Raw genomic sequence first — 19,379 nt, 5'->3', positions numbered from 1 at the left:
ATCCTTGCCTGGCGTTGCAGGATGAGATTGGGGCAGTTAGTTAGCTCAACTTCTGCTGCTAATTGCTGCTTCAACCCAACTGATTTCCCACAAGAAACAAGGAAGGACTTTGAATCAGAAAACTGGATTATCACTTTATATGAAAACCTATCCTCCATGGGCTCCTATCCCTGTTGGAGGCAGGACCTTATTAATACAGGACAGACATTGCGTACCTGCAGAAGGACCTGAATTCTAGTTGTGCTCCTGTGGTGAGAAGTTATTAAGAGAAATAGTCTCTCCTAAAGGAGACACTAATTTAAATCCCCTCTTGCACCAAATACATGAAGACAGCTTGAGGTACTGCCCACGTTTTAAGGTACATTTCAGCAGCAAGTAGAACACGCTCTGGAAATTTAAGCAAACAATATGCCGTTTAAAAATACAGCTGCAAAATGTTTCACTTTTTTTTTTTTTTTAAATAAAGAAAGCAAGCTCCCAAGAACCAATGTGAAATAAAAGAGAAAGACACACAGGGGACATCACAGATTGCCAGGAGGAGAAGCAGGGAAGGCAGCAACACTTTCTGCTGTAGGGTCTGTTAGTCTGGTGAGTTGCCATCTAGGGAAACAGTAATAACTCAGGGCTGGTGTCAAGCTAGGCTGGACTGACACTAAATGATGGTGCTGCTTTGATGGAGACACTTTTCTATCCCCACTGGGCCCCTCAATGGCAGCCTCAATAGAAGGAGAAAAGGTAGAAGGATAAATTCCCTTGTTCAGCACAAAGCACCATCTTAGGGTCCATGCAGCAGCTGGGTGCAGGTAGAGACAAGGTCTCTGTCCTTTCTCTGCCTCAGCTGGGTCTCATCCAGAAGCTCCGTGACCATCTCATTATGGTGTTGTCAACAAGCTGCTGTGAGTCAAAGTACATTAGTTTTAGCCCCTGGTGACTTTGGAGGCAGTAGGACACAGCTCATCAGCCTTTGCAGTGTCCCTCCCTGGGACATGGAGAGGTTATGTTGTTTGCTATTAATTCTGCTATGCCTTTTGCCGCTATCAGATTTGGGTTTCTGCAGCTGTATGGTGGCCAGCCAGGCTGTTGCCCTAATTTTGCTTTTCCCCTTTGATTCCCATATGCAGAGAAGCAGAGGGAGCTGGCTCGGAAGGGCTCCCTGAAGAATGGCAACATGGGAAGCCCAGTTAATCAGCAGCCCAAGAAGAACAACGTGATGGCACGAACAAGGTAAAGGACTGGAAAAGCACTCAGCTGAGCTCTAAGCTGCAATCCCTGATGGCCTTAGGATGGGCAAGGATGATGTTCATTGCCATTTGCCTACTGCCAGACACGCTGCAAGAGCAGTGACGGCCCTTCCCAGAGCTGGCAGGCCCGAATGCTCTGGGCTGTGTCGTATCCCATCCCCTGGGGAGATGCAGGGACAGCTGAGCCCGGGACCAGTGACAGGGCAGCCTGCAGGAGGCAGAGGCAGCCCAGCCTGGTTGAAATCAGGGGTTTGAGACAGCTGTCTTGCATGTTCTGGGTAGCCTCATGTAACACATAATCCGGCCAGCAGGAGAGGTATGATGCTGCTTCATGTAACGCAAACTGGTTTAGAGCTTAGTTCTGCCTTGGTTGCTTTTATCACAGTAGTTTCCCTGCTCCTTTTTGATGATGACCCCTTCCCCATACTGATTGACTTAATGAAGGCTTGTAAATAATCCATCTCTGTGTGCTTTGCTGTATACCTCCTCCGCGCTTTGAACAGCATGGTCATATTTCGCTGGAGCAGCTTTGGCACACCTCTATATGACAGTATCAGACAGTGCTACAAACCGCTGTAAACAAAGATGTTTCTAGCTGAATACTTTCTTTTAGACTAGTTCTATTTTATCCGTGCAAGCTTCAGTACGCCAGTGTATTACTTACCTGCATTCAGGAGGCAGGAATCCCCGTGAGCCCACAGGATTGCATGCTTTGCATGCTACTAGAAAGGTGGCAGTTTTTAGTGGAGGACCTCACTTAAAATGACAGAAGAATCTGTGAATGCTGGGTGTTTACCGATGAATGGGAAAGTTGTATGGATTACCATATATTAAGTAGAACAGGAGCTGCAGGTCAGAGCCTCCCTGTATGCAACACATCTGACAGATGAGGTTCCTTGTTCACATTAATTCCCAAAACCCAAAATAGTAGTCGTAAATCATGCCAGGAGTTCATCAAGTTTTATTTGTTAGCCCCTGCAATGTTGGTGGAATATGCTGCATTGCTCCCTGCTCTGTGTTTGGTTGTTGAGACCATATAAAGGAGGCAGGCCCTTCGTGGCAGCAAGAAATTCAGCAAATGCTCTCAGCTGTGTTTTCCATGCCCACTGTTCCTCCTTGTCTTCCAAATACAAGCTGGAAAGACTTGGTTTCTTTTGGCAATAGGCTGCATGCTAGCTTCCCGAGATGAATGGTAGCAGATTTGCTGCTTGAGAGATTTAGAAACATGGAAATTAGTGGAGGAGGATGGAAAGGGAGAGAAGATGGGATAAGTACAGGTGCCTACCTGTAAAATTAGTGACTCCTGCTTGGAGAGGTTGTTGTTTCTGGGCTGCCGATGGAAAGAAGAGTGATTTGAGTGGGGAAGAGCAGAGCAGTGACACCTATTGACAAAAGCTTTCGAAGCGCCAGCTCAGTTTTATTCCATTTGTGGACATCATCTGAGCACTGCCCAGAGGACAATGTGGACCCCTCCACAGCCAAGCATAGCCTGCTGGCAGTGGACTTGCTTTTCTTAGTTACTTTTCACACAGCTTTTAGAAGCATCCCTTGGGATCTGCAAAACAGAGGTTTGCAGCCATTGCTTTAGTAGGAGATGTAGCCAAGCTCTGTTGTTCCCATATGGCTGGGAGGTTTTCTGGCACAGGGTCTCACTGGCCCAAGTCCCTTCATCCTCCAGCTCCCTTAGCTTTCTGGGAACCAAGCTGCACCACAAGCACAGCTCTAGTAATACCTCAGAATGGTTTGGTCTGTCGTGCCACAGACAGGGCAACCCCAGAAAGGCAGAAATGCCACAAGCTTGTTTGGTGGCTTCTTTTCACAGTATAATGGTTGCAGTATAATGGGAGATAGTCCAGTGGGATACACTGCAAAACATCCAGGTTATGGTTTCAGTCTGAACTGTTGGCTTCCTCTGGTCTCTGCAGGAGGAGAATAAGCTAAAGCCATTTGCCCCTTTTTAACAGTTCTGCTGTTCTCATCAAATATGTTTTCCTTTGTTCAGGCAAACCACACTGCCTCTCCTAGTCTCTACTCCACCTCTTCCTCCTTCCCCAAGGCTTCTGTTCTTCTCTATTATCTGTATGAATTTCTGACATCCAGCCACTAGCACCAGGTTGCCTTCACCATTTGGTCTTCTCCTGGGGCAGGGGCACAGCCAGCCTTAGAGGTGAAAGGACCTGGATCCATAACACGATCAGTCTCCCTAGGAGCAAATAAAATGTGACCAAGGTTGGGGTGATGCTGGCACACTTGCTATGAGACAGGCAGAGCCCACAACACCATCTGCACCGCTTGGGCACATCCAGATATTGCAGTCCACTCTGAGGATAACCTAAACTCAGATTTGTGTCATAACATATTTCATATTAAGTGAGCAAAAACACCAAGACAAGAAGCTCATACTGGGGCAGCTGTGGATGAAAGCAGCTATGACTGCTACCCAGCTTTATTCCAAGGACAGTGGGAAACGAAAATAAGGATAGTCAGGATGTGAGGGAAAGACTTAGATCAGGGGCAGAGACATTTCTACAACAGACAAAAACTGCTCTCTGCGAGGAGAGAGCAGTTTTTGTCTGTTGTAGAAAAATTGAAGTTCTGTGTTATTAAAAAAAAGGCATTTCTCAAGAGAAAGATGTGGTAGTTTGGTTTTTTTTTTTTTAAATCAAGTAAACAGCACCAGAAAGGGTTCTTCTCCTGGATCCCCCAATAGTGCTTTGTTCACTCATGTTATAGTAACAACCGTCAGTGAGTATATATGGAGCAGTTCTGGAGAACTACAGGCCTGTCAGCCTGACCTCGGTGCTGAGGAAGGTCATGGAGCAGATCATCCTGAGTGCCATCACGCGGCACCTATGGGACAACCAGGGGATCAGGCCCTGTCAGCATGGGTTTATGAAAGGGAGATCCTGCTTCACTAACCTGGTCTCCTTCTATGACAAGGTGACCCGCTTAGTGGATGAGGGGAAGGCTGTGCATGTTGTCTACCTAGGCTTTAGTAAAGGCTTTGACACTGTCTCCCACAGCATTCTCCTGGAGAAACTGGCTGCTCACGGCTTGGATGGGTGCACTCTGCGCTGGGTTAAAAACTGGCTGAATGGCCGAGCCCAGAGAGCGGTGGTGAATGGAGTCAAATCCAGTTGGCAACCGGTCACAAGTGGTGTTCCCCAGGGCTCAGTACTGGGGCCGGTCCTGTTCAATATCTTCACTGACGATCTGGATGAGGGGATCGAGTGCACCCTCAGTAAGTTTGCAGATGACACCAAGTTGGGTGGAAGTGTCGATCTGCTGGAGGGTAGGAAGGCCCTGCAGAGGGACCTGGACAGGCTGGATCAATGGGCCAGGGCCAACTGTATGAGGTTCAACAAGGCTCAGTGCTGGGTCCTGCACTTGGGTCACAACAACCCCATGCAACGCTACAGGCGTGGGGAGGAGTGGCTGGAGAGCTGCCTGGCGGAAAAGGACCTGGGGGTGTTGGTCGACAGCCGCCTGAACATGAGCCAGCAGTGTGCTCAGGCGGCCAAGAGGGCCAATGGCATCCTGGCTTGTATCAGGAATAGTGTGGCCAGCAGGACCAGGGAGGTGATCGTGCCCCTGTACTGGGCACTGGTGAGGCCGCACCTCGAGTCCTGTGTTCAGTGTTGGGCCCCTCACTCCAAGAAGGACATCGAGGTGCTGGAGCGTGGCCAGAGAAGGGCAACGAAGCTGGTGAAGGGTCTAGAGCACAGGGCTGGTGAGGAGCGGCTGAGGGAGCTGGGGTTGTTTAGTCTGGAGAAGAGGAGGCTGAGGGGAGACCTTATCGCTCTCTACAACTACCTGAGAGGAGGCTGTAGCGAGGTGGGGGTTGGTCTCTTCTCCCTAGTAACAAGCGATAGGATGAGAGGAAACGGCCTCAAGCTGCGCCAGGGGAGGTTTAGGTTGGATATTAGGAAAAATTTCTTCACCAGAAGGGTAGTCAGGCATTGGAACAGGCTGCCCAGGGAAGTGGTTGACCCAATACCTCCCCATCCCTGGAGATATTTAAAAAAGGTGTAGATGTGGTGCTTAGGGACATAGTTTAGTGGTAGACTTGGCAGGGCTAGGTTAACAGTTGGACTAGATGATCTTAAAGGCCTTTTCCAACCTTAACAATTCTATGATTCTATGACTTGAAAACTGGAGAGCAAGAATGGAATACTTCTGGTATCTGTATGGGTAAGCTGCTGCTGCCAGATCACAGCTTCAGTTCCAGACATCTTTGCTTCTTGACTTCCATCCTACATGCTTCAGGAGCAGAAGGACCATCCTAGTGCTATGAGAAGGGGTATTGAATTTTGCAGGTGGATCCCATTTTCTCCAGTCTCCTGGTGCAGCAGGTTGGAAATTCTGCATCAGTTTTAAAATTAATTTCTTTAATCTTGCATTTCAATGAACACAGTGAGAAAATAGAACTAGTTGTGAACTATATATCTGCTTTGTGATCACATTTGATATATTTTACTCTTCCTGAGCCTGCCCATCTGCAGTGCCTGGCAGGCCTTTGTATTGCTAAAATTCTAATGGCTTCCTGAAATTTTCTGAGCAGAAGCAGAAAAGCATTTCAAGTCGTTAGAGAGCAGTTGGAGCATGGATGAGGTGGATTATCATCTTTAGATTTATATTTCCAACTCTTAGCATCATTGTGCATCATTGTGTGTTGTTAAAGACCAGTTCTTCATTTGGGATAAAACCTGAGTCAACCCACTGAACAAGGAGATTTTCATCACTCTTAACAGTTCCCACCTGCTGAACATCATAGAATCTTATTCCATTTGCTCAATTTGGTTGATCTTATTTTAAATAAGAACCAAAGTCTTTGTGCAGTTTTGCGGATGAAAGAACTCTGTTGTGAACTAGATACCATTGTATTAATGCATTTTCCTTATCCTAGAAGCTCTGAAGCCTGTATTCCATTTCACAAACCCTCTCAGGCAATTAAAGGTGCAAAGTCATCGTCAGCCTTTGTAACACTTCTGATAAAGTGAAAGTCATTATAAAATAATGGGATTTAAAAGTGCTAGTCTGACTGGGCTCTTACACTACACCCACCAGCTCATATTTCTCATATTGCTAAATTTAGGACTGAGACCTCAGAAGTGTTGTGCTGGGGGGTGCTGGGTAGGGACTCAGGCAGAAAGACCACATCCCTGATTTCCAACAGTAGAATAGTAGTAGCACTGAGCATCTGCCTTCCCCTAGCTTCCTTCTCCGATTGAGAAGGAATACTCTCTACTTATTGCTAGTGGCATGTAGTCATTGCTAGTGGCATGTCGTCATTGCTAGGAAAAAGTAGTAACACAAAAAAGAGCAATCTGGTACGACAAGCAGTGCTAGCTGAACAGGTTCACCCAATTGAAGTGCGGAGTGTCCCAGCCGTTTTTTCTTCCAGGGAGGAAAGGCATGTCCAGTGTTCATCCCTGTGAAACTGCTCTAAGCCACCCAGAGACACAGCTTGCTTCCTCTGAACTGCACCCATCGGTCTTCACCAATAAGGGAGGGCTTGCAAGGCAGTGAAACAGGGAAAGCCTAACTATCATATAGCTTCGCCCTAGACTATGTGTGGTACTGAGCTTTATTGTGTGGTTAATGGACAACACTTAATTATTTCAGGCTCGTCGTTCCCAATAAGGGCTATTCGTCATTAGACCAGAGTCCAGATGAAAAGCCACTGGTAGCCCTGGATACGGACAGGTATGCAAAGTGTAAATAAGATGATATACATTATGTTGTAAATGAGTTTTCATGCCAGAGTGCAGCACTGAAGCTAACTGCTGCTGAAACTGCTCTTGCAGGCTGCTCGCACTTTTCCTTGCTGTGCCCTTTGGCATATGCTGTAACTGGTCTGTGTGTGTGAACAAGTAGGAAGAGATGTGGGTAAAGAGCACTGTGATGGAAAGATCTGAGGGTCACAGATGAATCTTGCTCTTCAGGCTCCCTTGATGTAAATGCTCCGTGCCTCAAGGACAGCTTCACGGCACGAGAAAGATAGGGCTAACTAGATAATACAGGTCTCTCTAACTGTTTCCTTCTTTGCTATATCTTGTCCTTCCCTGCAGTGATGACGACTTTGACATGTCCAGATATTCCTCCTCGGGATACTCATCAGCTGAGGTGAGTTATACTCTCTCCTGTTGTCCTTGCAATGAATGCTAATCGTAGAGCAGCCAGAAACAGCTTAGAGTGCTGGTACTGCCAGCAATGGATACACAACGAATTTACCAGTGGTGTAGACTCTGTGAGTCTGGAAGGGGCCGTGGCAGAAACTGTGTCATGTTTCTTTCTTCCCTGGTGATCCGGTTGGCTCCATCCCCGCACTGCCATGGCACAGAGATCTGCCCGTCAGCTGTTTTCACAGCTACCTTTGGCTTCACTCAAGCTTTTCCCCGTTCTGCTTAGTCCTGCAGCGTTGGCCCATGTGGCGTAAAAGCATCAACTTGTCTGTCATGCCAGTTCAGTAACTGTATGCTTCCCAAGGACACAAATAAAGGATCTGGGGGTGTGCTGTGATTTCCAGTGCTTGGGGCAGTCGGGGTCATCCAGTGCGTGCTTACTTAGAGCAGGCAGAAATTCCAGGGAGGACTTGCAGATATGAACTCTTGCCCTTTCAAAGAGAAAAGGCAGGAAGCTCAGGCTTCTTAATCCCTCTGCATTGTTTCTGAATATATTCCCCAGCTCCATCCTGAACTAGTTGCTCAGCCTCCAGCTACTGCTTCTGCGGGATCTGATTCTACATCCAGGGTGCTGAGCAGCCATTCTGCACACAAGCTGCTGGGAACTCTTCCCCCTTGTATCCCTTCCTTGGGGAAAATACATCTGAAACAAAGAGAAATGGCCAAGATCAAATGATCTGGGCCATCTCTGGGCCCTGATGAAGTGTTGTTCACCCAGATTTGGTTAGGCAGCACTTGAATCTGAGAACACGAAGAGCCAAGAGGCTTTACCACTTTTCAACTGCTATAGTGTGCCCCAGACTGAGAGAAGGGACTGCCCAGCTGCCAGTTGGTTTATTAACATTATTATTACATTACTTTAAATGAGGGCTTGTCTTCATGGAAAGATTATTCCAGAATAAAATAGTGTATCGACTTGTCGCTCTGGAATATCTCATTCTAGATACTCCTATTCTGGAAGAAGCTAGAACAGAAGGCAGCCCTCACCTGTGGTCAAAAACTGGGACTCTTTCATTGGTAGGGCAGCTGCTAGTGATGGGGAAATATATTCCAGAATAAGGGACCTCCTTCATCTTCCAGCCATCAGAAGTAAGAAGTCTCAAGTGTTTGACTGTTTGTCTCTTTGTCTGTAGCAGATCAACCAAGACTTGAACATCCAGCTGCTAAAGGATGGGTACCGGTTAGATGAGATCCCAGACGACGAGGACCTCGACCTAATCCCCCCTAAATCGGTCAACCCTACCTGCATGTGTTGCCAAGCCACCTCCTCCACCGCCTGTCACATCCAGTAGTGAGGCCGGCAGGCTGTGATCAGTGCTTTCCACTATAACTGTAAAACTTAACAGCCATTGCTTCCTCCTATGGTAGGACGTGCACCTCTTTGTGTTCATGGAGCCAGGAGAAACCAAAAAATTCATTTTATGATTGGTTGATAAGTTATTTTAAACTATGGTTAAACAAAAGAGAAGTTGCTCAAAGTGCCAGGCAGTGCCTGGCAGAACTGACTGGTCTGGAGAGCGAATGCAGAGAGGTCCAGAGATACCTCCTTGGTTTGTGTAGGCACTGGGGATGTTTTGTAAAGTGTCTGTTCCAGAATGGGAAGGGTCAGAGGGGCTGCAGGTAATCCTGCCCACCGAAACCAATCCATCTGCAAGATCACGGGTGAGTCTGAGGTGTCAGGGGGTTTTACCGGTGAGAGGAGGTCAGTTCTTAATTCATTCACTAAACCTGTTTCATTTGCATAACTGAAATGATATACTGTAATTGGGGCACAGGAATGGGAACGGAGCAGGGCATCCTTTCTTATAGCAAGGCTAGCCAGGACTAGCATGACACAATTCATTCACTTACGAAGAGGACACATAGGTGGCATTTCACTGTGAGTCAGTACTAGCTAGAGCTGTCGTGTCACATATCCAATGCAATCTACCCTTAGCTCCACGGTAAATTATCACCAAACACATCAGATTCGATCTGCAATCCATCCATGCTCTTCAGGGATTCAGTCCTTGCCCGAGAATACCATACTCCTGAGTTCAGTCCAGTCACATATACTGACTTCAGCCTATACTTAATTCCTGTGAGATCCATCTGCTTCCAAAAATCTTAAACTTTGTTCAACTAAGAAAAAATGAGTCTGCATGAGACAGGACTGGAGCTGTACAGTCTGAAGGTCAGTGCCAGAAAAGCTCGTTGAAGAAAGCACTTTTTTACAGTGCTCGACTGTTGATATTCTCGTGACACTGCGTCTCTTGGTGCCTGTGGGAGAGATTTGTTAATGCTGAAGGCATCTGTGTGGTGGTGGCAGACTTTAGAGGAGTTTTCAGCTACTGCAGGATTATGAACAGCTTCAGCTGAAAAAAAAACATGAGAGGAAACTACTGTTTATCCCATCTCTGCCCACTTGTGAACCAGGCTCGGTCTCTGTTAGAGCTGTCCCATGTCGGGAGAAATTGTGTTTATTTGGTGCCGGAATAGTCAGGAAACCTGGTGTTACATTGGGTTGCTGGGCTGAATTGACAGTTCACCAGCAGATTGTTTTGAATGCAAAATCATTTCTGGAATTAGGAAACATGTCCTCTCCCTGGCCAGTCTTACACTGCTGGCTTCAGCATATGTGGGGCTCAGGTGAGGGATGGGTTTGCATTTTTCTTGGTGTTGAAATCTTTTGCCACAGGCACAACTATGTGTTTTCCTGCCCTGCCAGGGGGAAGGGCTGCCTGCCTTGGGTCATCACGTGCTTTATAGCCTGGGGAATGGAAAAAACAAGGGCAATTCTGAGCTTCCCATCAGAACTCCTGAGCCACAAGGCAGAGCCTGAGGTCCACCCCGACAGACAGATTCCCCCATCTCAAATCTGCATGAGATGAGCTGAGTCTTTAAGAAGTCCTCTTCATGATTAGGAGGAGATTTATTTGACATCCTGGAGTTTCACTCTGTGCAGTGCAAAGCACGATACCATCCACAGCATGAGCAAAAGAGCAGGCACACAAGATTCCTGGGCTTTATTATTCAGTAGCTGGTATGGGCAACTGTTAAAGCTGTGTTTGACTCCCCTCCCTAAAAGAGCATGCTGCCATCCTGGCTCCAGGCCACAGAAAGAGGATGGAGTGGTGCTGTTTACTGAGCATCCCTGCCTCCTCGTGCAGAAGTGCTGGTTAACTTGCCAGCTCCTCTAAGAAGAGTGTTCCTTCAGTGAATTCCTCTCCCTTTCTCACCACCTGTTAATGCTGAGGGGGAGAATTTCCAAAATGTTTCTAAAGAAGCACAAAGCATCAAGTCTCCAATTCTTTGCTTCTTCCTTCATGTGCCTGCTTTCCTCTCCAGTGCTAGCTCAGGTTGAGGTTAGCAAGTTGTCTGGAGATGGGGGAAGAGCTCTAACAATGCTGTGTAGAGAGAAAAAATAAAAGGGAAAAAACATTCCTTAAGGAGTCTTTTTTTTTAATGGGGAATGTAGTCAAAACCTAACAGAAGCATCATGGTCAAACCAAATCTTATACAACATGACCGAGTCTTTAAATCTTCACTCTTCCAAAGAGGGACTTTGCAGTTCAGCATTGGTACCATGCAACATCTTCATCGTATTTATCTTCCTGGGTCAGTCTCTGTGCCTTCCAGACGGGCTGCACACGCTCAGCCTTTCCCACAGCCCTTGCTCAGGAGGTCGGAGCATTTCAGTGTGCCTGCTAGAGCAACAAGCCATCTGTTTACGTGGGTCAGCCATGGAGGACTGCAGGTCCCACAGGTCTCTGTCATGCTGCCATCAGGTTTGGTCTAAGACAGAAGGAGGCTTGCTGACACTGTATTTCCCAGGGTTAACACCTCCCCTCTGAAGGACAGACCTTCCCTGATAACCACTGCCTCATGGCACCACAACCAAGTCCTTTTATTGCCTCTATTGCTGTTTTTTGCCTGCCATGTGCCCTGAGGCATTCGTCAACCCTGCAGCCCTGCAACTGCCCTCAGCCCTTTGCATTGTGTGATGTGCATCTGCTTCTAGCACAACCCTTTAGGGAGGGAGGGAGATGAATTTAAATGTTACATCCAGTGCTTCCTCCGAATACAGACCGAAGCACTAGCCAAGTCTTTTTCCCTGTGCACAGGAGGAGTTGGTTGCACAAATAGCTGGTTTGGCATGACAGTACAGGACCATAAAATGGCAATTTTTTGGCTTCTCCTCTCTATGCTTTGTGTTCATATATTTTATTAGGGGAATGAAGTAGAAAGGGTGGGGAAAAGTAGTTACCTGTGTAGGGTCATTATCAGGAAGGCTGAATGGATTAAGGCAATGCACATGTGGCTATCATAGAAAACTGAACTCTAACCCTTCTGAACCACAGCCCCTTAAGCAGGTTATGACCATGCAGCATGTTTGTTGGCTCGTTTTGGAATACGGTGGACAGCCCATCAGTATGTATTAACCACAGATTGGGCTGGTTTCCCCTATCTGGTGTCATGTTCAGACCTTTGCTTCAGCCAGAAGGTTTTCCTTGTGCCCTCGTTGGAGGTTACGCTATGGTGACTTCCCGGGAAGGTGTATAGATACATGGCCGTTCTGGCACTGCTCTCGTTAGACCAGTCTCTGCCACCATGGCCTGGAGAAGGCAAAAGCAAAGAGCATGGACCCTGACTCTCGGTTGCAGCATTATAAAGCCCTAAAATCTGCAGAGCTGCTGGGCACTGACCTAAATGCAGATTGCATGCAAGAAAGCAAATCGTTCCTTGTTCCAGTCTTTGCACCAAACCAGATGGTTTTCTCAGGCCCCATTTTCAGTCCAAAGTTGTACAAAATACCAAGGGGAGGAGCACCACGGAGTATGAAAGGCTGCATCACTATCCATCTAAATTACCATGCAAATGGGATTTAAGGATATTGACGCTGGTGCCTCCACAAAGGAATTTGCATTTGATGCTTCCTAAAGACAGACTGGCTTTTTGTTAGGATTTTATGTAATTTTAGTCACCAAATTGCCTGAGCTTAAGCAAGTCCCTTCCTTTTATCAGATGTTAATTTTACCCTTTAATGTGAGCTGGCTTTGAACTCCAGGGTCTCAGCATTTAACTCTGTCTCTCCAGTCTGCAAACTCCCCATTTCCAGATGTCTGTGTGAGGAGGAACATCTTCCTAGTGTTGAGGAAGGTCTTTAGATAGCATGGTCTAGTCTGCTTTTATGGTGGTTGCATAGTACTAAACTTTGGCTGAAACGAGGCTGATGTCCAGGTGACCATCCCGAAGGCTCGTTTGATGTCTTATCAGACATATCTTGAAGCCAACCCTTGGAAGAGGCACTGGATCATATCTGACGTTGCTGCATGTCTACCCCCAACATGTACGCTTGGCCATTGGGTCTGCTATGCTGTTCTGGCTGTCTTGCCTGCAGATGGCTTGCGACTGCAAAAGCAGGCGGCCAAGCCTTCTGCGTGGAGTTCGAAAGGGACTTCAGGACGCTCCCCCATGGACAGGATGGACTCAGCTGCTTCTGGTTTGTCTCTCCAGCTCCTTTCCCAAAAGGAGGCACCTGCTCTGCTTGGCTGTGTGCTGGCTGACACATTGGTCTGCAATCCTGAGCAGAGTCCTTTTCTCTCCATGCAGAGTCTGTCCTCGGGCTGCCTGCAAGCTGTACAATGGTATGCAGGAGGCTTGAAAAGTACAGCACCCTGTATGTGACTCAACAGAAACACAAAGATGCTTTTGAAGAAAGGAAGGACCCAGCTGGGCACCAGATGGAATGACAGGAAAAGGAAAACAAGCAGTGACTAGAAAGGTTGCCAAGTGCTGTCTTGGCCTAGGGCAGATCCCAGTTGTCCGAGTTAATCTATCTCAGTACAGTGCTGATATCAGCAGGGAGCAAAGCTCGCTTTCGGATGCACACACCAGAAACACCATGTCCCCAAGCTGGCACCGCAGCCAAATACTGCTGCGGAGAGTCTGCTGGACTTAGAGCACAGAAATGAGATCTGGGGTCCGTTGCTGCCGTTGGCACGTGGTACACATTTGCTCTGTCCTCAGGCAAGTCGCATCCCCTCTTGATGTCCATTCCCTACTGCAGTACAGGGGACAAACCTGCCTTTCCAAGATGCTGCCACCACCTTGCATGGATGTTGCCATGTGTGTGGCGGGCACCATTGATAGGATAGCTCTGCAAGCAAGATGCACAAAGCATGCTATAAAAATTTTATGCATATTTTCAAAGTACTACTCTGCTTTCCCTCTGTTTACCAGCTTCTAATGTTGCTTGCATGTGCCAGAAGGCTGTGGGGTGGAGGTTAGTAGAGAGATTAAACAGCTTTGGGGGAAGATGTTTGGCAAGGATGTGTTTCCCAGTTACTTGGCAGCTGGCTCTCACACAACTGGCGTCTCAATCTGCATGCTGCTGCAGGGAACATGTGAGAAGATTTGGTGGCCCAACAGCACCATCCCCTGCTAGGAGAGTTAGGGAACTTAAGAGTGCAACGGGGATAGCGAGTGCTGATGGGAGGGAAGAGAGCACTGAAGGGCACATTTGGGATATTTCCACGGAAGTTTCATGCTCTTACTTTTAGCCTCTATATAATGATTTGAGGGTATAAACTGGCACTTTTGCTTAGGCGCTTCCTTTGCTTTTCCATTCTCCCTTCAAGCTCACATGGGGTATGGCTACTCTTACCTAGAATGAAGTAGGCTTTGTCACCTGGCTGCTGCTTGGCTGAGCAAGTACAGGCTGCATGTGCCACCATAAATATACCCTGGCTTTGACCTGTGCCACTCTTCAGAGCTGACTTTTCACATCAGCCTCCTATTTCTACTTCTAATGTCTCAAAAGAAACATCTGCATAGATGGGCAGTGCCACAGGGCAAGCTGGACTAGGTTGATCTTAAGGGGAAGGCATGGGAAGGTCTTCATTTTAAGGTGCTTTTCACCTCTAGGAGAACATTGCATCCTTGTCACTTCCTTTCAAGGCTTTCCTGTGAGAGGGATTGCTCCAAACCTTAAACCACATCTGTCAGACAAACCTGCCTGTCTTACAGAGCCACACAAGCCCTGAAGCAGAAGAGTCAGCAATTTAGCATAGATGAAGAGGTTGTGATCTGGGATTACCTACAGAAGATTAACACAGGTTTCTTACAGGGGCTGGCATCTGTGTTTTAACTCCCTGTATTATGCAGTTGAGCTGCTGCATTGCTTCCAAAAAATTACAGCTACATCCCCTCCTTTGCCTCCCTTGATGTTGCTGGCAATCCTAGGACTGCAGCAGCTAAATGCTGCCTGGCTGAGCACTGCTTTGACAGCTTGCTGGGGAGGCATAGGTTGGGGACTAATTGAGATGACATGGAGCAGAGCACCGTGGCCCATGCAACTGTGCAGCAAGCCGTGTCGCAGAGCAGCACAGACATTGGCAGGAGAGATTGCAGCTTTCCTTGCGCCTTTGGAGAGCAGCTCTTCCCGTTGCTTCCCAGACACACTTGCCACTGGTGGTGGCCCCGAGCCTTGTTGTGCCTGGTCTGTGGAACCATTTCTGCAGTAACAAATGGTGATACAGGCGGTGGGATTGCATCAGGGAGTGGAAGGTACAAAAGAAGCCTCATTAAAATGTCTCAGATATATCACTGGAAACCAGCACAGCAAGCACCAGGAAAAGAAAAGGCCACTGAAAGGCCATGCTGAGATAAGTCCCATTACCTGCCGAGATGTTTGCCCTCTCGGAAAAGCATTTCTCCTCTAGTTGCCCATCCAGCTGCCCCAGGTGAGCTCACCGGGAAGCACCACTCTCCAACCAGGCTTCTTGCTTCTGCACCCCAAAAAAGCTGCAACTTCATTTTTTACCCACTTCCCTCAAGCCCACATGACTTGGGAGACGTGAAGTTTGTTGGGAGGTGTAATACAGATCCACAGAGAGAGCTGGAAAACTTGGACAAGCTGTCTTCACAGCAGCCCTTCTGTTTTTTATCACCTTCATCTCCATCCGCAGCTCATAGATTTCTTTGCTCAGTTTCTTTGTACAGAAAAGCTGCGGTAGCAGCTATGTTTGGCTTGTAGCTGCCTCTGTCCTGAGACAAATCCAAGGCAAACATCAGACCAGCAGGAGACCAACCACCATGATGCTGGGTAAGCCAGAGAGCAGGCTGGGATTTCTCTTCACCCACCTGAAGGCTGTGGGGCTGAGGGTTCACCAGGCTAGTGTAAAACCTTGGTGTGATCCAGCAAGCCAAGCCAGCCACCCTTGCCATGCCTGTCTCGGTGCTGCAGGAGGTCTGGGACCCAAGCGCCAGGTCCCAGGCCTGCCAGCCCATGTGCTGCCAGACCTGTCGGCTGGGCTCCTGCTGCGCTGGGGCAGGGCACTGTAAGACACGCTAGCAGGGCTGTAGTTCTGCGGGGAGAAAGACTCTTGCAGAGGATGAAGTCTTTGCAGGGGAGAAAATTCAGAAAGTGGCTGGTTTCTTCCCCCCCTTTTTGCACATTTTTAACCATTTTTAACCATCCACAGAGGTTATTGAACTTTCAGTTTAATAAAGGAAATGAGCTGACATTAAATAGCTTTCTGAAGGGTCTGAAAGCACATGCTGCTTGCTTCCAGAGCTGGTCTGTACCTAACACGCGATTTCCAGACCTCATTGTACATCCCATAGCTGAGTCACTCCGTGCACTGTGCAGGGACTGGGGTGGGAGAGTCAGCGCTGGCCATCAGGCCAAACAGCCACGGCTTCCCAAAATGAAGAAGAATCAGACCAAGAAGTAGGGGAAGGAGCAGCGACAGTAGAAAGATAGCTAGTTGTCACAGGTAATCTTTGGTATCCGTGTCCAGTGGTTAGTCCTAGAATTGCAAGCCTTGTTCTATTGCACACGTCCTCCTTCCACTCCTCTTTTCTCAAAGCAGCCATCACCTTTCCTCCCCCCTGCCCTGTGCACTAGTGGTGAGCATCAGAGGCAGTTGCACCAAAGTGACTCTCAGCCCAGTTCTGCATCCCCCTCTCCCACACGAACCCAAGGCAGCCCGGACAGTTGTTGGCCAGCACAAGCCTAGTAACTCCGCTTGGGTTTCTTTCCTCATGTGCTATAGCTTCCTCCGCACGCACTCTAGCAGGGCAGTACAGGAGGCTCTGACCGTGTCCCAAGAAGCTTCTTTGCCCCCTGGCAGCACCTTGCAGACATGCACCTTACTGGGAATGTACTGGGCCGATGCTGGTGAGATCTGGCACTGCTGATCTTGCATAGGTGGCAGTTGATGGGGATCCGCCGGGGGAAGCTGGCAAGAAGTGGCTACTGTCCCTTTTCTTTTCTTTTTTGAGGGAGAGGGGGATTTTTTTGGCATTATGATTATTGTCCACCTTCCAGTGGCCAAGTTCTGGGCTGCATTAATAATTGGGGTTCATTGGCTGTCCGGGCAGGTATGGAGCTTCACACCAACCTTAATAGCAAACGTCGTGGCTGTATCCAGAGCCTGGATACAGGCTGGGTTTCTCCCATGCTGGCAAAATGCTTTCAGGAGGCTCCAGATAGACATTTCTGGCAGACAGGGAGACAGCACTCCTCCGAGTCCAGATCAAATCTGCACTTCCATTTCGTGTCCTCCGCTTGGAAAAAACCCAACCCAAGCAAATGCTTCCCAGATCTCCTTTCCCCGTGCGGTGCCTGGCGCCCCAGGGGAGGGGGTGGCAGGAGGCATTTCAGGATCACCAAAAGCGAGATCCTTTTTGGATGTATTTAATGGAAATATCTTTCAGGAGGAGAGACCTCCCGACCTTTGCATTAATCTCAAGAGCAGGAGATGAATTTCCGGCTGTCCTTACATATAGTGAAACATAGCTGAAACAGCCAAATGCAAAGTAGAGTTAAATGTAGGGTTTGACCTGAATAACCTTTTAATTAGGAAGATAAATTTGTTGTAGCTTGACCTTAGTCCATGTTAGGAACCTGCTAATCATTTGACATGCAGAGTGTATTAATGCTGCACTTAACTTGGCCATTGGTTTTATTATCTCGTTTTGGGAGCTTTTTCACTCCCGAAGCATCAATCTGCATCTTGTATGGGTTTTCTTTTCTTTCTTTTTTTCCTGTTCAGAACATGTAGCACACTGTTGTACTTCTGTTCCCGTCTGCGTAGAGTATTGCCTTAAACAGATCAGTTGTGTTGTGGTTTGTTTTGGGTTTTCTTTTTTCTACCATCAGTTTTATGCATTAATTTATTTAAAAATGTGGGATTTTTTTCAAAAACATGAAACATGTATAATATTTTTTTTAACATTTCCATTGCAGTATTTATCATTGTTACTGGTTGTGTGTAGTGTAACAGAATTAATGATATTAAAAAGCATACATATGAAAACCAGCGTGCCAGCCTTTCTCACTAGAGCAAACTGGGGTGGAGGGTACGAACTGCACCATCTCCGCTGAGCCCCCAGCAATCACGGGTACTGAAATCAGGGGGTGCCAGCCTTCACGCCATGGCCAATACCAGCCTGCTCGGGCCCAGTGGCCGTGGCTGGTATGGAGCTGTGCCGTATGGCACAGGTAAACCCGCTGGCGCCGGTCAGCCCCCAGCCAGCATCTGGGAAACACTTCTCCCCAAGGCAGTGGGAAGGCGCACGGGCTGGACCCAGCCCCTGCATCTGGGCTGCGACAGAAGCAGAAAGAAGTGGTGCATTTATACGACACCGATGGGTGAAATAATCTTTTCTCCAGCATTGCAGCCACTTCTGCCCCTCAAAGCTGTTGGCACGAGAGCCAAGCACTGTTTTTAAAGTCCAGTGCCAGCAGCTTGAAACCCCAGGGACCACCAGGGACAGGGGACAGCCATGGGGGGGCCAGTGGCTCATGCTGGCAGCCAGTCCAGTGCAGGATTAGTACCCCTCCAACCAAGAGGCTTGGATTACACCTCTGTGCAGAGCAATGCTCCCCAGATCTGTGCCCTGGGGTCCTCCAAGGCCACAGAGCTGAGGCGGGGGGGTAGGCACCCCCATGTCCACCTTTCCCTCCCTGGCTCCCAGCAGGGGACGGGACTGGTGGAGAGCCTTAGCCTGGCTCAAGAGAGACCACTGGGGTGTGAAAATCAACGGCAGCTTGTTTTCTTAATTTCATTTCTAATGGCACATTAATCACGTTTGCCTGGAGGCATTCAGGTGCCCCGGGCTGCCCAGCCCCACCATCGCCCGCAGGAAACAGAGCAGGGCTCTGCAGCCCTTTGGGGGACGGGTTGGCATCCACCCTGCCAAGATGGACATGGGTCTTCACCAGTCATCTCCAAAAATGTGGCAGCAGAGGGGCTGGAGCCAAGAGCAGAGCAGGGCTTTGAGCTGGCACTGTGTGACAAGCCAGGCCATGGGGTTTCTGCAGGGGCAGGGATTTCTGCTCGACTCCCCAGCTTCAGGAAAAGCAAACCCAGTTCATGCAAATCCCTCCCTGGCATAATCCAGCTGCCTCTCTGCACTGAGATGGATGAGGATCACTCACTCTGACTGCAGAGCCCATCACTCAGGGAAGCCACACAGGATCACCTAAATCCAGCTTTTTAATGAAAAAGGGGAGACAGAGCACGCGATGATTCCCCTGGCTACCACAGGAGGCTGGGACAATGGTGCCTGGTGCTACTCCCGGGGCAGTCGTTGCACTGGTGTGGTGCTGTGTGCGCACAGCTGGGTTGCTGCAGGATTTCCAAGGAAATACGGGAGAGAGGGGCTGGAAAAGCCACAATCACAGCTCCTGCACCTCCCAAAATAAAATTATCTTGACTACAACCAGCTGAAACTGTTTCCTACCATTGTTAAGGTAATGGCCTGCAGGAGGGGAGGAAGCCTGGAGCCAGGACAAAGCCAGGAGGGTGCAGCCCATGGAGGGATGCAGACAGCAATCTAGCCTAGAACCAGAGCATAGCTATGGGACTGACAGAAAGCCACCAAATTCCCCTGCTCCCCCACTATGACATCACTGATGATGTAAGAACCATACTGGGCTGGCAGAGCCGTGGCACCAGCCCTG

At 48.4% G+C, this 19,379-nt stretch overlaps 1 protein-coding gene across 8 annotated transcripts in view; it reads left to right on the top strand.

The window, feature by feature from the left end:
* FAM219A (family with sequence similarity 219 member A) overlaps window positions 1–17,714 on the top strand; it is a 104,695-nt gene extending 86,981 nt beyond the window's left edge. For 4 of the 8 annotated variants that reach the window (XM_082336163.1, XM_082336160.1, XM_082336162.1 and 1 more), the window contains 4 exons: window positions 1,122–1,224; window positions 6,867–6,947; window positions 7,313–7,367; window positions 8,560–17,714. In XM_082336163.1, coding sequence (XP_082192289.1) covers window positions 1,122–1,224; window positions 6,867–6,947; window positions 7,313–7,367; window positions 8,560–8,718 — 398 coding nt within the window. In that variant the 3' untranslated portion in view covers window positions 8,719–17,714. Of the gene's footprint in view, window positions 1–1,121; window positions 1,225–4,264; window positions 4,483–6,866; window positions 6,953–7,312; window positions 7,368–8,559 lie in introns of those variants that run through there. The other 4 variants (XM_082336164.1, XM_082336161.1, XM_082336158.1 and 1 more) reach the window with 2 other exon arrangements.
* The last annotated feature ends 1,665 nt before the right edge of the window (window positions 17,715–19,379 follow it).

Source organism: Platalea leucorodia, assembly GCF_965183815.1.
Source record: "Platalea leucorodia genome assembly, chromosome: Z".
NCBI lineage: Eukaryota > Metazoa > Chordata > Aves > Pelecaniformes > Threskiornithidae > Platalea > Platalea leucorodia.
The sequence above is the reverse complement of the archived record's forward strand: the minus strand, read 5'-3'. Positions and strand labels throughout refer to the sequence as shown.